General features: G+C 60.9%; 1 protein-coding gene across 1 annotated transcript; it reads right to left on the minus strand.

Annotated features, from left to right (window-relative positions):
- Nucleotides 1–711: 711 nt before the first annotated feature.
- MYL9 (myosin light chain 9) lies at nt 712–9,963 on the minus strand. Its single transcript, XM_059827017.1, has 5 exons — nt 9,915–9,963; nt 8,928–9,001; nt 3,002–3,205; nt 1,665–1,826; nt 712–1,443 (listed from the first exon to the last, which is right to left on the minus strand). Exons 3-5 carry the CDS (start codon nt 3,183–3,185, stop codon nt 1,271–1,273), a joined length of 519 nt encoding a protein of 172 aa, XP_059683000.1. The 5' UTR covers nt 3,186–3,205; nt 8,928–9,001; nt 9,915–9,963; the 3' UTR covers nt 712–1,270.
- Between the last annotated feature and the right edge of the window lie 4,092 nt (nt 9,964–14,055).

Here is a 14,055-nt window from a genome sequence, read left to right on the forward strand (position 1 = left end):
GAGCATGGATGGGGCTGCTGACCCCTCTGATCCCAGCAGCACGTACCCATGGAGCTCACGCAGACCCCATCCGAGCTTTCCCAGTGAGCTGGGAGCATCTCCGGCATACACCGTGCCCTCACCAGGTTCTGTGAGTTTGTTGTCATATTTTTCCCCATTTTAAATAAAGAAATGCAGAAAACTCATCCTTCCAGGGCAAGGAGATGGGCTGACTTCAAGCAGCACTTAAGACAGCAGCTTTGCAAGGTGGGAGCCCCCCGTGCTCCCACATCCTTGTCAGGGTGGTGGTAAATAACCAAACCAAGGGAACAACCCCCCTCCCCATTTCTTAGCCTCCCTGCCTCTTACCCCAACCCCTGCCCGCTCAGGATGACACAAAAGGGTGGCCGAGCCCCTGGGACCCCAAACCAGCTGATGGGGGGAGTGTGGCTGGCACCTTGCCAAGTGTATCTCAGCCCACCCCGATGTGGGGGCTGAGCAGAGCGACCCTCATCCCATCAGCAAAGATGGAAAATGATGCTCAAGCTGATTTTACATGGGATGGGAGAGATTTGGCTTCGATAACAGGCTGCCCTGCTGGAAGGGGCCCAGCTGGCCACGGCAGCAAGGTGGGGAGATGCGGTGCCCAAACCCACCCCCCAAACCCGCCAGGCAGGCAGTGCGGCACGGCACAGCACGGCGCCGGTCCACGAGGGAGCCACACGCAGCATGTCTCCGTATCACATCCATCAGGTTTTATACGTTGCTTCGGCTTCCCGAATCCCTCAGATCACAGGCTCTAAATCCATAAAAGCCAGAGAGGAGGAAGCAAAGCGGGATTTCTTTCATGAAGGAAGGGAGTGCAGGAGGAGAGGGGAGAGATGCTTTTTCCCTGTGCTATGGCCCCAAGACGGGGATCGCTTGGGCTCAAGCCAGCCAAAATCCCCGCAGGCCAGCACTCACCTGGGATGCTGACGCCGGCCCCAGGGACCAGAGGCATGGTGGCTTCAAGGGGGTCAACGGCTGCTTGCGGAGGGTCACAGCCAAGCTGGGGGTCCCAGCGGGGCGAGCCTGTGGGTGGGAGAGGCAATGGGAGGGGAGGTCTGGGGCTGATGGATGGGCACACAGCAGCACAGTGACAGGAGCGCTTCCGCTCCAAGCGTGACCCGAAGCGGGGTGCTGGTCCTGGGAGGTGTTTCCCATGGGGGGAGTCTGCTGTGGGGCAGCAAGGGGGGCCGAGGGGCTGGGGGTGTGCGCAGGAGGAGGCAGAGGGGGTGCGTGGCCCCAGGCTTTAATCGTCCTTGTCCTTGGCCCCATGCTTCAGGATGCGGGTGAACTCCACGTAGTTGAAGTTGCCCTTCTTGTCGATGGGCGCCTCCCGGTACATCTCATCCACCTCCTCGTCGGTGAACCTGTCTCCCATGGTGGTCAGCAGCTCACGCAGATGGTCCTCGTGAATGACGCCTGCAGGGACGGCAGGGGATGGCATTAGCAGGGGACACCATGGGAGGGACGAGCGGCAGGACCTTCCCCGCCTCTCCCAAGACACCCTGCCCAGCTCTCCCACTCTGGAGCTGCTTGCGGACTGTCCCGAAGGATTTGGCCACAGCCCTCGTCCTGGCTGCATGCCCAAGGGGCAAATGGCCCAGGCAAGCAGCACGGGGCTGCGCAGGCAGTGCCCATACCTGACGCCTCCTCATCGAAGCAGGCGAAGGCGTTGCGGATGACGTCCTCCGGGTCAGTGCCGTTCAGCTTCTCCCCAAACATGGTGAGGAACATGGTGAAGTTGATGGGCCCCGGCGCCTCGCTCATCATGCCCTCCAGGTACTCGTCGGTGGGGTTCTTCCCTGCCAGACACAGGTAGGAGTGTGGGTGCAGGGCCCTGTTCGCCCCCCAGCACCCATCCCCAAGGCCAGCCCACGCACCCAGCCAGCTGGGGGTTTTTTTCATTGCAAATGAATTTGCCTTCCGTGCATCTTCACCCACCCCACAAACAAGGGAAGGGGGTTTCCGCTGTGCCCAGTGCTCCCTATGCTTGAATCTGTGCTGGAGGCCACCTGGAACCAAGCTCTGCCAGGCTCAGGCTCGAGGGAGATGCAGGAATTCATCTGGGGGTTACCGGGAACTAAACCCACCACTTTTCCCCCTTCCCCTGGTAGCTGACACCCAGCACCACCCGAGGAGAGGGGCAGAAATGTCCCCACATGAGCCTCGTGCTGCTGATGTCCCTAACACTGCTCCTACCATGGATGCACCAGGGATGGTTTAACCTCCTCTGCTGAGGTCCATGTGCCACCAACGCCCAGCCCCTCTCTGCTCCCAGAGCTACGGCTCACAGGGTCGCAGGGAGGAGGGAGGTCCCTCCCACGGCCAGGCAGGACCTCCAGAACAGGTTTGGCTGCCAGGTCAATCATTGACAGACCTCCCAGAGTGCCGCGGAGGTACCAAAGGGAGCAGGAGGTGAGAGCTGTGACCTGCAGCAAAGGGGAACGGGCTCTGGGTGGGGAGCGAGGTCAGACCTGCAAGTCTCAAGCAGCCGAGGTATCATGCCGGTGCAGGGACCAGCCTCTTCTGTCACCCAGGCTGAGAGCAACGGGTGTCCCACGGGGGGATGACCCCAGGCAATATTCTGGGGTGAGACTACTCAAATACTCAATGGCTGCAGCTGGTGGTTGCTCCCAGGGCAAAGCTTCTCCAACCCCAAGGGTCTCTTCCCTTCTAGTGAGCACAGCTGTCATAGCAACACACCAAGCTGCTGCCCTTGGGTGCCTCCAGGAACGCACCTTCTACGGTCAACTGGTGCCAGCAGAGAAATCTGCCCCCCCTCCCCTCCAATTTTGCAGCCAGCATCGGGCTGGCCCAAAGCAGGAGGGCTGTGCCTCAATGGCATCCCACCAACACCGGTCTTCAGCGCTGGGTGTGAGGCACTAGGTCACCCAGCAGCTCTCCCCACTTGCCGAGGAGGCGTTGAGGGCAGAGGGACTGAGGGACACGTGGAGGCACGAGGGAAGGATCTCCTCACCGAGGGAGGCCAGCATGTCGTGCAGATCCTCTTTGTCAATGAAGCCGTCGCGGTTCTGGTCGATCATGTTGAAGGCTTCCTTGAACTCCTGGATCTGCGACTGGTCAAACATGGCGAAGACGTTGGAGGTGGCGCGCTGGGGGCGCTTCTTGGTGGTCTTGGCTTTGGCGCGTTTGCTGGACATCTTGGCGGCTGGGGCGGTACCTAGGGGCAGGGCAGCAGGCAGGAGCGTCAGGAGGGCTGGGGACAGGCAAAGCCCAGGGCGCCAGAGCAGAGGCAGAGACTCACAACTCCTGGCACCTCCAGTCCCGTGCCTCAGTTTCCCTGGCTGTCATATAGTTTGGCAACAGTGAGATAAGGCGGTCGCAGGGTCGGACATGGGGACAGGTGAGACTCAGGCTCTAATGAGTCCCCTGGGAAGTCACAAGAGCAGGCAGCGCTCACTGGCACCCCTTCCCCAGGGCTGGCCCCACGGGCTGCAGGCAGGGCTCCCTGCCAGCACCCTCGGCCCCCAAACCTGCTTGCTGCCTGTCCCCTTTGCATACCAGGCACAGGGAGGTATACCAAGCCCAGCACCCAGCATCCCCCCACTGCCATCAGTCCCGGGGGGTAGGCATGGGGATGGGTGCCTCCACATTTTGGGCAGAGCTTAGCTGTGCCCCCCCTCCCCGCCCCGGCCTCCCCTCCTTTTCTGGCAGGGCTCTCCCCAGCCCAGCTCCTGGGGCGATGGGTCTCCCTGGCATCCTCCTTTTCACTGCACAAAAGCAGCCCCCAGCCAGGTCCCCGGGAGGTGGGCTCACACAGCACCCAGCACCCAGCGGGAAGGGGTTATCTGCTCCGGGCACATTCCTCACATACCACAGCCTCCCTTCCCCCTCCATCCTGCGCTCCATCCATCCCACCTCCCACCACCGCAGGGTCTGGCCAGGCCAAAGGCCGCTCACCGTCTCCTTCCCCGCCGTGGTGTCCGGGTGCGCCCCACGGTCTGCCCGGGGAGCCCAAGGGAAGGGCCCCGGAGTGGAGGGGAGAGAGGGCTAGTGGACCTCCGGGGGGCTGCAGAGCCCCTGTGGGGCAGGGAGAGAGCGGCCAAGCAACGCCGGGACAGCAGGGCGCTGAGGACTGGTGCTTTTGTTACAGGTAATGAATAGCAGGAGAAGGAAACAGCCCGGAGGGGCTAAGAGGGGGGCAGCAGTGGGATGGACAGACGTTTTGGGACACGGCTGGGGCAATGCGTGTCTCACAGGAAATGGCAAAGGGACCATGCGGACCACAAACACCACTGAGGCAGGAGCACGTCAGGAAAATCTGGGCTTTCAAAGGGGGGGGTCCTGCCCCCAGCCTCTGCCAGTGAGCACCCAGCAGAGCCATGCTGGAGCAGAGAGCCCATTCCCACCCTGAGATGGTACCCAAGCCCCTTCACAGCCTCTGAGCAGGGGTTTGGTGGTATCCCCCCACGCTGCCAGGCTGAGGGATGCAGTCAGTATTTAAGACACCCCGCACCATGGGTGCTGGGGACCCAAACAGGATCCGTATGGGGTGCTCAGCACTGCCAGCGACCACCAATGTTGCCTGAGAGGAGAATGCTCAGACCTTTCCCAGTCAAATCCTGTCAAGCGTAACTCAGCAAGATGCCAGCAAAGACCAGCGTGGCAGAGGGACGGTGTCAGCTGCCAGCTCAGCACAGCCCTACGAGAAAGTCTGGGGCGAGTTCAGCCCAAGGGACAGGTGCTGCTCAGAGCCCTCATGTTTCTACCACAGCCATTTCTCCCCCGCTCGGAGCCCCGTGCCTCAGCTTCCCCACCTGGGTCAGCGTATGGCATGGGGCGCAGCTGTGGGGGCAATGATAAATTAATGGATTATGGATTAATTCCATGGGGTAAGAGCAGAATATTACTACTATTCTCTGGCAGGGGACACAGAGCAAAGGAGCCACATCATGTTGCATGAAGCAGCACAAAGCAACACCACCAGCCAGCTGTGTGCCAGCAACCGTGCCCGGCTGGTCTGGCCACCCTGGGTGTGTTGCACCAGGATCCGCTTCCCAGCTGGGTCCTTAATGCCGACGCACCCAGGGGGACCGCAGGGCCTTGGAGAGCATCCCTCCCAGCGGGACCCCAGCGCTGGCACAGACCAGGGCAGAACAAACAGCCTTCCCCTGCACCCACACAGCTCCTGCCAGCCCCCCCCCAGACCGTCCCTGCTTTCCAGTCTTTCCCTCCCCTCCTGCTATCCCTCTTTCAAGGGGTTGCAGAGGTGGGGGCCAGAACAGCCACCAGCCTGCTCCCCACCCTGCTGTGGTCCCCAGGCTCCCCTAGCTGGGCTGCACGGGAAGGACATCGTGGGTGCCATCGTAAGTGGCAAATCCCATCTGCGGTGTCAGTGCTGGCAGGGCTGCCCAGCACCGCGGTGCCCAGCCAAGCTCAGAGGGGGCCAGGGACTCTCCCCCCACCCCGACAGCAAGCCAGAGAGCCTGGCAGCACCCACCGAGCCCAAACTGGGCCCTTCATCTGCAGGGGACATGCTTCACGTCCCCCAGGAGACAGTCCCCCCCTTGTCCCCCATGAGCCCCAGTGGCTGCAGGCACTGGGATGGAAACCGCACTGCCCCCAGCCTCTTCTCTTGCGCTGCCCTGACCAGCACCCAGCGCCTAACAGCAGTCATCAAATCACCCCGCCGTCCCCCAAACGCTCGGTCCTTTCCCAGTGCCCACCAGGAAAGAGACGTTTGTCACCAGCCAGCTGAGGAGAGCAGCAGGACTGGAGAGCCCAGCCATGCCCACGGCTGGGTGGGCAGATCTCAGCCCTCGCAGCCCATCTCTTGCTCGCCGCTTTCTCCAGCGCTGCTGCACCATAAAGCTCTTTGCAACAGGACAGCCTCTTTCTGCGTACCCTGCCAGACACCAGCGTGCGCTGCCGGCCCGTAACCACCCCCCAGGCAGCAGCGTGGGGAAGTTCAGCTGAACACCACAACTTCGCAGTGCCGGGCCAGAGCCAGCGATAAAAGCTCTGCCGCTGGCCCACGGCACTGGGCTCAGCTTTCAAAACACGCCGAATTATTAGCAGAATCATTAGCAGAAGACTAGAGAAATAAGCAGGAGTTTTGCTCTCACCACATGAGTTAATATTATCCAAATATTTACCCTGCTCTGGCTGTGACCAGCAGCAGAAGCGCTCTGAGAGCCTCTCCAGAGAGATGGTTCTTGTTAGGGGGCATTAAGTGCGATTTTGACAGCACATGGTTTTGCTGTTTGATCCAAAACACGTCCTGAAAAGATGCTTGGTCCCAAGGTCCATCTCAGCCTGGTCATCTCCTAATCATTCTGTTTCTGCTGTTAGCAGACCTCCTTGGGCTCCCTGGACTTGGGAAGAGCCTTTTTTTGGGTGAGTGCGGTGAAAGATGCCTCTTGCATGAGAGAGAAGTGGTTTGCAGTGAGGCCTGATTCGACAGGGGCTATTCATGCTCTGCACGAGGGCTCGACTGACGCGCCTCCCTGGTCTTCGAGCACATGCTTTCTGGGATTCCCAAAAACCCAATGCCCAGACTGTTTCAGGGAATGTCCGGCCATGATGCCTTGCACGCTGGGGCGGACTTGGCTGAGCGAATTGGTGCAGCCACCAAACCTCCGGCTTCCTCCTCAGCAAGAAGGAAACCCACGGAGACTGGTCCTGCTCCTGCTACCCCCCCCCCGCTGAAAACCCCATCCCAGCGCTGCTCTAGCCCAGGATCTGCTGATCTCAGGCAGTAGAGCCCAGGACATTAGCACTGGGGTGAGACCCCAGCCAGCCTGGCACAAAAGCCACACTCGCCCCATCACCGGCTGCCCTTATTCCCTCGTCCTTCTGCCATCGCTCCTGCCGAGACGATCTCCCTGCCTCCTGCACCACCGGGCTTGTGCTTTCCCCACCTGAGAGTCAGACCCAAGGGGTCATGGGGCTGGCTTAAAAAGTTCATAAATTAGCAAAGAAAATAGTTTAGTTTTAAAGAGAAAGAGCAAAGACCCACAGATATCAGAAAAATAAACTGCCATGTGTTTCTTCCTTGGTAAAAACCAAACAAGCAACTCCATCCTGGTGCTGCTCCCTGACCGTGCTGGGGAGGGTGGGAAAAGCCAAAGGGCCATCGCATTGCTGCCAGGGCCCCGTCCCCATCCTCCTCCCTCCTGCCCGCTTCCACCCTTCCCTACCCCACATCTTCTCCTGTGCTGCTCCAGCTCACTACCCCAGCTGAAAAATAAAACAGCGGGGAGCTGCTGCTGGGCCAGTGGGCTGAGCGGGCTTGTGGCAGGTCTGGCCGGCACGAAGGAGGGGTGCCCGGGCGGGGTGTCCCCCTGTGGTGGCAACAGCCTGTCCCCAGGCCCCGGTGTGTTCCCGTGTATTCAGAAGCTATGATCACCCGGGATATGCTGCTAAGGGTTTCCCAAGGGTGGCTCCTCCAAAGCCATCCGTGCAACTGCAGGAGCCACCTCTGAAAGTGCTGACGAGGCTCCGGCGCCGTGTGGGGCTGCCCTGCAGCCTCCAGCCCAGCCGGAGGGAGACGTCATCGCCTCCTCGCAGCAAGCTCGTCTCCGCCACGAGATCCCAGCAGTGCTATGCATGATGTGCATCTGCTGGATGCTTTTGGTCAGGGTAGGGAAAGCGCAATTCAAACAGCCTGGGCTGTCCCAGAGGACACCTCTGCGGGGTGAACGATGGCCCCTTGGAAGGACTGTGGTTAAATCTTTGCCCAATGGCTCTTCCCAAAATTAGTTGCTAGTACCAGCGAGCCACAACACAGCTGCGTTTACTAACGGGCAAGCACTGGCCCTCCACAATGCACGGCCAGCCACATCTCGACGCTTTACAGCACTGCAGGGGCTGGAGTCCAGCACAGGCAGCAGTTCCCATCCCCTCTCCCAGGGCAGCACGTGGGCCGGCGTGGGTGGTGCCTTGCAGCATCCCGCGCTGGCACAAGAGGCTGCAGGGCAGCGCTGCAGCCAGGGCACCCTTCCACCCGTAAAGCTTTGCTGTCTGCCAGGCACCTCTCCCAGCACCAGGCCTGCCCAGGATCGGATATCCCACCTCCGGAGCCAGCGGGACACACGGACCAGGTTGTCATACACCGGAGGAGTGAGCAGGGGCAGCTCATCTTCCCTGGATAATTTGTTGTTAAACCACCCCTTTCCTCCAGCACAGCCCTGCTCAGGATGCACTTGGGATGTGGCATTGCTCGGCTCCCCCACTGCTGCCGAGGGGTGCCGGTGCCAGGGGAGCCACACTGTCGGCCAGAGGCACCGGGAGCTGCAGGAGGAACCCCCTGTGCCACTCGCTCGGCACTGCAGGAATGGAGGCGGGCTGCCGTTCTGCTCCTTTTTTGGCCTTATTTGAGATGGAGATGGGAAAGGGAGTTTGGAGGCAAGGGGAAAGCAGAACCTGAGCTCCGGGCTGTGTCCCCAGACCAGCCACAGCCACCAGCACTGAAGCCGGCGAGCAGGTTTCATGTGAGGACGGGAAGGAGCAGGGCAGCATCAGGGAGCCAGAGCTAAGTGTGCAGCGACCCCCGGGAGGGAGAATTCATCCCAGCCCTCCCTCAGCTCCCACCTCACACCAGGGTCCCGGCCAGGCCCACGGGCAGCTGTGGGGCTCAGCTGCAAGTTCAGCAGACAGTTTCTGGGCTAGCTCCTTCTCACCAAGTTTAGAGGACAAGGACCTCACCGTTGCCCATGTGGCACTCACAAACCCTTCCAAAAGCGCAACTTCTGGGGCTACCACGAGAAGACCATGAACAGACACCATCACCACGCAAAAGACCCAGCACCCAGCACCCTTTTGGTGCCCGGGGACGCTGGGAAACAGGACCATGGGGCAGAAGGTCTTCATGGCCTCGAGCCACCAGTGTAACATACCCTGGGCTGGGTTTGATATTTTCCCAGGAGAATTAAGGGGCTCACCTCAGCGGGGAAATCTGGCCGCAGTGCCTCAGAGGGGGAGGTGACTGCAAACTCCTCCTACAGCCGCACAGAGCCTGCCCGTGACAAGAGGAAAAAAATTCAAGTGACTGAAGAAACCCAACCATCTTTGGTCAGCGGCGGTGGTTGTTGACACTTGGGGATGTTCCGCTCCAAAGAATGCCGCTTCAGCCGCCGCCTTCTCCTACACATCCATGTTTTAGAGCCTCCCTGGCTTTTATCACAGTCGTAACATTTTGTACCAAAAGGGCATGCAGGGCGGAAGCCAAGAGGACCTCAAGTTTTCATGGGCAAGGCTAAACAAAACACAGCGTTCCTCTGTGCTTGAGACTGAGGGAAATGAGCTACAGAAAACTCTTCTGCCTTACAACAGTTTATTGCCTGAAGTTGCTCACAGGTCACTGGGGAGATCTCTGAAGCATCACGCATGCATCTGGGTCTCGGCTCTGGCCATCAGCAAAAAGACTTGGGGGAAAAGCACGCGTTCCAGACGGGAACAGCTCTGACAAACCGGGAGGTGGGTGAAGCCACGGGCGGCAGGATCTGCTCTTGCAGCACTGCCATGCCGGGGATGTCCCGATCCCAAGTCACTGCGGACAGCTACCGAGAGCTTTGCTCAAGACCCATCCTCGCCTCCCCCAGCCGGGACAGCCCTGCGGGGCCCCGCAGAGAGGCTCTCCCCGCCTGCCCGGGCAGGGGGGTGCCCGGCGGGGCTGCACCGCGGCCTCTCCTGCCGCTGCCTCGCCCCCTCCCCGGGGCCGAGCCCAGCTCCAGCACCGCGGCAGTGCCGGGGCTGCTCCCCCCCGCTCCCCCCGGCGCAGCCGCCGCCTCCCGTCCTGCCGCCGGCTCCCCCCCGCCCCATCGGGGCTGCTCCAGCCCCCTCCCGCCCGGTGCCTCCCGCCCCGCCGGGGCTGTCCCGCTCCCTCCCGTCCCGGCCGGCGGAGCGGGGAGCGGCGGGAGCCGCCTCACCTGGAGCGGAGCGCGGGAGCTGCGGGGCGGCCGGCGCTGCTCTGCCGGGGCTCTGCCGGGGCTCTGCCGGGGCCCGGCCCGAGGGGCGGGCGGGCAGCGGGGGCCCGGGGCGGTGCCACCCGCCCCAGCCCGGCCCGGCCCGGCTCGGCCCATACAAGGCAGAAGAATGCGGCGGGGCCGGGGCCGGGGCGGCGGGACGGCGCTCCCGGCCTTATATAGACGAAAGGGCGGCGGGAGCGGCCCACGCGTGTCCGCTTTCCCGCGGGGAGATGCGCAGCTCGGGGCGGCCGCCACGGGGGGCTGGGAACCGGCGCGTCCCCGTGGGTGTCCCCGCACCCCGCAGCCTGGTGACACAGGGGGACGCCGCGCTCTGCGGAGCCGTGGGCACTCGACCCACGGATGTCACCAGCCGGGCGCCCACGGGTGGAGGTTCACCCCCGGGTTTCCCCGAGCAGCTCTGGCTGGGGCAGCGCTGCCGGGACGGGTCCCTGCGAGCAGGCATGGGGCTGCCTGTGGACCAGCGGCCCGTTTGGGTTGCATGGAGAGGCTTCGAGGGCATCGGAAGGCAGCACCGAGGCTGGCTGAAAGCCCCTGCTAACGGTCCAGTGGGACCACGCTGCAAAGGGAACGGTGGCCAGAAGGACCTGCCTCTGCCCCGGGCTGCGAGCCCCCAGAAGGACCCGGTTAAACAGCCCCTCGAAGGTCCTCTAAAAAGTGGCCTGGAGTGGAGAAGAGCCAGGGACCTGTCCCACTCCTGAGCTGGGGTCTGGAGACCGGAGGTGCAGGGGTGGGCAGCTCCTACCCTTCACCCGAGGCAGGTCCTGGGACACCTCTCCAGGGCAGCAGGTCTTGCTCACGTTTCCTTCCCATCAGCAGCCCCGTGCCACATCCCAGTCCTGCAGTCATCAAGAGGAGCTCCCAGTCCCGTGGGCTCCCCCTCAGGAGGGTGATGCCCCCCCCAGACACCATCCTAGCTGGGATTTATCTTTGGTTTGCAGGACCCCACGACACTGGGACCAGAATTCAGCCTGCAGAGGATCAGGCAAGTGGGAGAGGGAAACATGACAAGCGTTTCTGAGAGGGATTCTCCCAACCCTGGAGCAGGCAGCCGGAGCAGGGCTGTTCTGCCCAGGCACTGCCAGCAGCTCCGTCACTGCCCATGGAGAGGTGGGAGCTTGAGGATGAGGACCATACCCTGGGCACCTCCCAGCGTGGCAGAGCCATGCTGAGGGGACAGCGTGGAGCACATGGGCTGCACTCGCAGCAACACCGGTGAAGAGCAGAAATACCAGTGACATAAATTAATCTTCAGCTGCCACTCTCCTGTGCGGCATCACTACGAACGACAGTCAAAAAGCCCAAAAAAATGTTTCATCACTGACGCAAAAGCAAGGGCCATGCCCTCCAGCAGCCTGGCCAGACCCTGCCCAGGGCACGGATTTTGCTCCCGCTGGCTCAGAAGACCAGTGACCTGCTCTGCTAAGAGCCTGCCAGACTTGGGGACATCCTAACCATGCCCCTGTGCTGCTTGGATGAAATCTGCCAGGGCATTGCCTCCTCCAGGGAGCAGGGGAGCCACGGAAGTCATTCAGCCTTCGTGGGAGGCGGGTGTCCTGCCTGCGTCCCCTCCAAAGGACGGGCTGTGCCGGGGGAGGAATCAGGAGCTGGCCAAATGCGGAGATGGGGTTGGAAACGCCACCATGCCGTGCCGGGGCAGAGGCAAGCCAGGAAGAACGCAGAACCTTTGCCATGCCCATGAGCTAGCCAGGGAGTCCCAAGAAGATTTGTGTTTTTAATAAAAATATAAGGAAAGAGAAAAAAAAGAAAGAAAAAAAAGAACAAATCCCAGGAGTCAGACAGCTTGAGCTGCTGCCCCGTGGCTGGTCCCAGGTTCTTCTGTGCTGAAGGAAAGGCCTGGCCTCAGCCATGTCCAGGTGGTCCCCGGGAGCCTGGCAGGAGGCAGGACCCCCCTGCAGCTCCTCTGGGGTGGCCGCTGTCCCTCACCAAGCCCTGGTTCCTTGCCACTGGGCAGGTGTCAAGCCGGGCCCCAGGGGGGAACTGGTGAAGAGGGGCAATATGGACGTGGCAGCTTCTCGCATGCTTTGCAGCCTCTGAAGCTGTGTGCACATAAGGGGCTGCTGCTGGGCCACCTCGTGCAGCCCCTCGGGCTCTCCCTTGAGCCCCATCCAGCCCTTCCCACCTTCCCCTGCCTGTGCCCAGGGCTCCCCATGTAATCCTTCTCCCCTACTTCCACGTGCCTGCCAACATGCATCCCTTCCCGGGGCCTGTTTGTACTCCCATGACACCCTCTGGCACCTCTCCTGCCTCCTCCTTGTTCCTTCAAGCTCCAATTTAATTTGTTTTTCTCTCTGGGCAGGGTATCAGTCAATGGAGACGGAGTAAAACAAGCCAGGTTTTTTTTTTTAGCACGTGAATTTTAGATCAGTTCCCTGATCCAGGTGTCTGAAGCTGTGCAAGTGCTTCCACCCCTGCAAAGTGGCCTGGGGCAGGAATACGGAGCTGGGGACAGTGAGACTCCTCATGTGCCTACGACACAGCCTGAAGTCCTGGAAGAGATCAGCCCTGGGGTCCCGCAGCTGCTGCCTCCCCCTGTGCTCAGCGACTGTGTCCGTCACAGAGTGGAGGGCGCAGAGCAGGAGCGGAGCTGCCATGCCCCAAGCACCTCAGGAGCGCCCCGGGAGCGAGGCTGGAGCTGGGGCACGTGAGACCCAGTCCCTCAGCGAAGGGCCCTGTCATAGTGGGGGTGTCAGAGGCAAAGGTCCTGCTGGAGGTACAGCGATGACCCCCCAATTCGTGTCCCATTCCTGCTAATGCAACATGGGTCCATTGACCTGGACCAGCCTTCGGCTTGCGGCAAATGCCCAAGGGATTGGACACGTGCTCAGGGGTCTGATAGCTGGAGCAGGGCAAGATACTTTTGAAGTCCAAAAGTATCTTGCATAATCTGTATTTAAAGTGATCGGAGGTCTGGGACAAGGTCTTATCTGCCTGCTCCCCTCTGTGATAACCACACACAGCTCAGGTAGGTCCAGCCTACCCCTGGAAGTTCCCAGGTCCTGCTGAAATCAACAGCGAGGTGGCTGCTACTGAAGCATTTAGCGCCGCAAACAGAGAGCAGTCAGGCTCCTGAGATGCTCAGCACGTCACGCGTTTCCTAGTTCGTGCAACAAAAAGAAATGCAGGACCCTGGGCCTGGGGTTTGTTAATAGGGAAATGAAACAGTGAACCTCATCATGCGTCGGTGCCAGCGGGGATGCGCACGGGCACGTGAGGAAGGAACGGCAGGACTCAGGCCTCACCACCACCAGCAAGGTTCACTGCAGGATCGAGATCCTCCAGCAATGCCTTGAGCGGCCCCAGCACGGCTGACCTGAACTGCTCATCACGCCGCCCACCGGAAGGAGGAGGTTGATAGACCCACACCCGCTCATACACAGGAAATTTGATCGTTTATTGTCACAAACCCAGGCCCTTCTCTGCCCGCTTGCCCATATACGCACACCCTGCAGAGGATAACGGTGACTCAATCCCAACCAAACCCCCTGCTGAAGAAGTAACTCCCAACGTGTTTTTTCGTGAGGAATGCAACTGTTTTAAGTTGAATACCATTGCTCTTGTAATGCAAGAATATAAAAAAATAGCCAATCTTCAGGACTCCACATGCGATTATTTTATTTGCATACACTTCCAAGAGTGTAATTTCTGCAGATGGCATATGTTTGGCTGCTCTGATGTCTGCTCAAATAAACAGAGATAACAAGCTGTAACGCCCTGCACAACTGTTTTACTTTAAAGGCTGTCCTGCTCCAAACGGCTCCAGTCCTGCAGCTCGTCTCCAGGAAGGAACGACGGAGAGCCTCAAAAGCGTGCCTATGGATTTCGAGCAGACGGCGTAGCACGAGGGAAAGGTGCAGTCAAAATGTCCAGCAAGGAGGGGAATCTGACCGCAGGGGACCCCTGGGTCTCCGTGTGGCAGCCGTGTTTGCGCGGCTCCGCGCGATGCTCTGCCGCGTGTGCGCTGGTGGTCCGAAGGGCTGTCCCCCACTCCCACTCCTGTTCAAGGACAACACCGGGGCTGTGGTCCCACCTCTGGGCTGAGGAGAGGCCCTGCGAGGCCTTG

The sequence above is a fragment of the Gavia stellata genome, chromosome 20 (assembly GCF_030936135.1).
Source record: "Gavia stellata isolate bGavSte3 chromosome 20, bGavSte3.hap2, whole genome shotgun sequence".
NCBI classification, from domain to species: domain Eukaryota; kingdom Metazoa; phylum Chordata; class Aves; order Gaviiformes; family Gaviidae; genus Gavia; species Gavia stellata.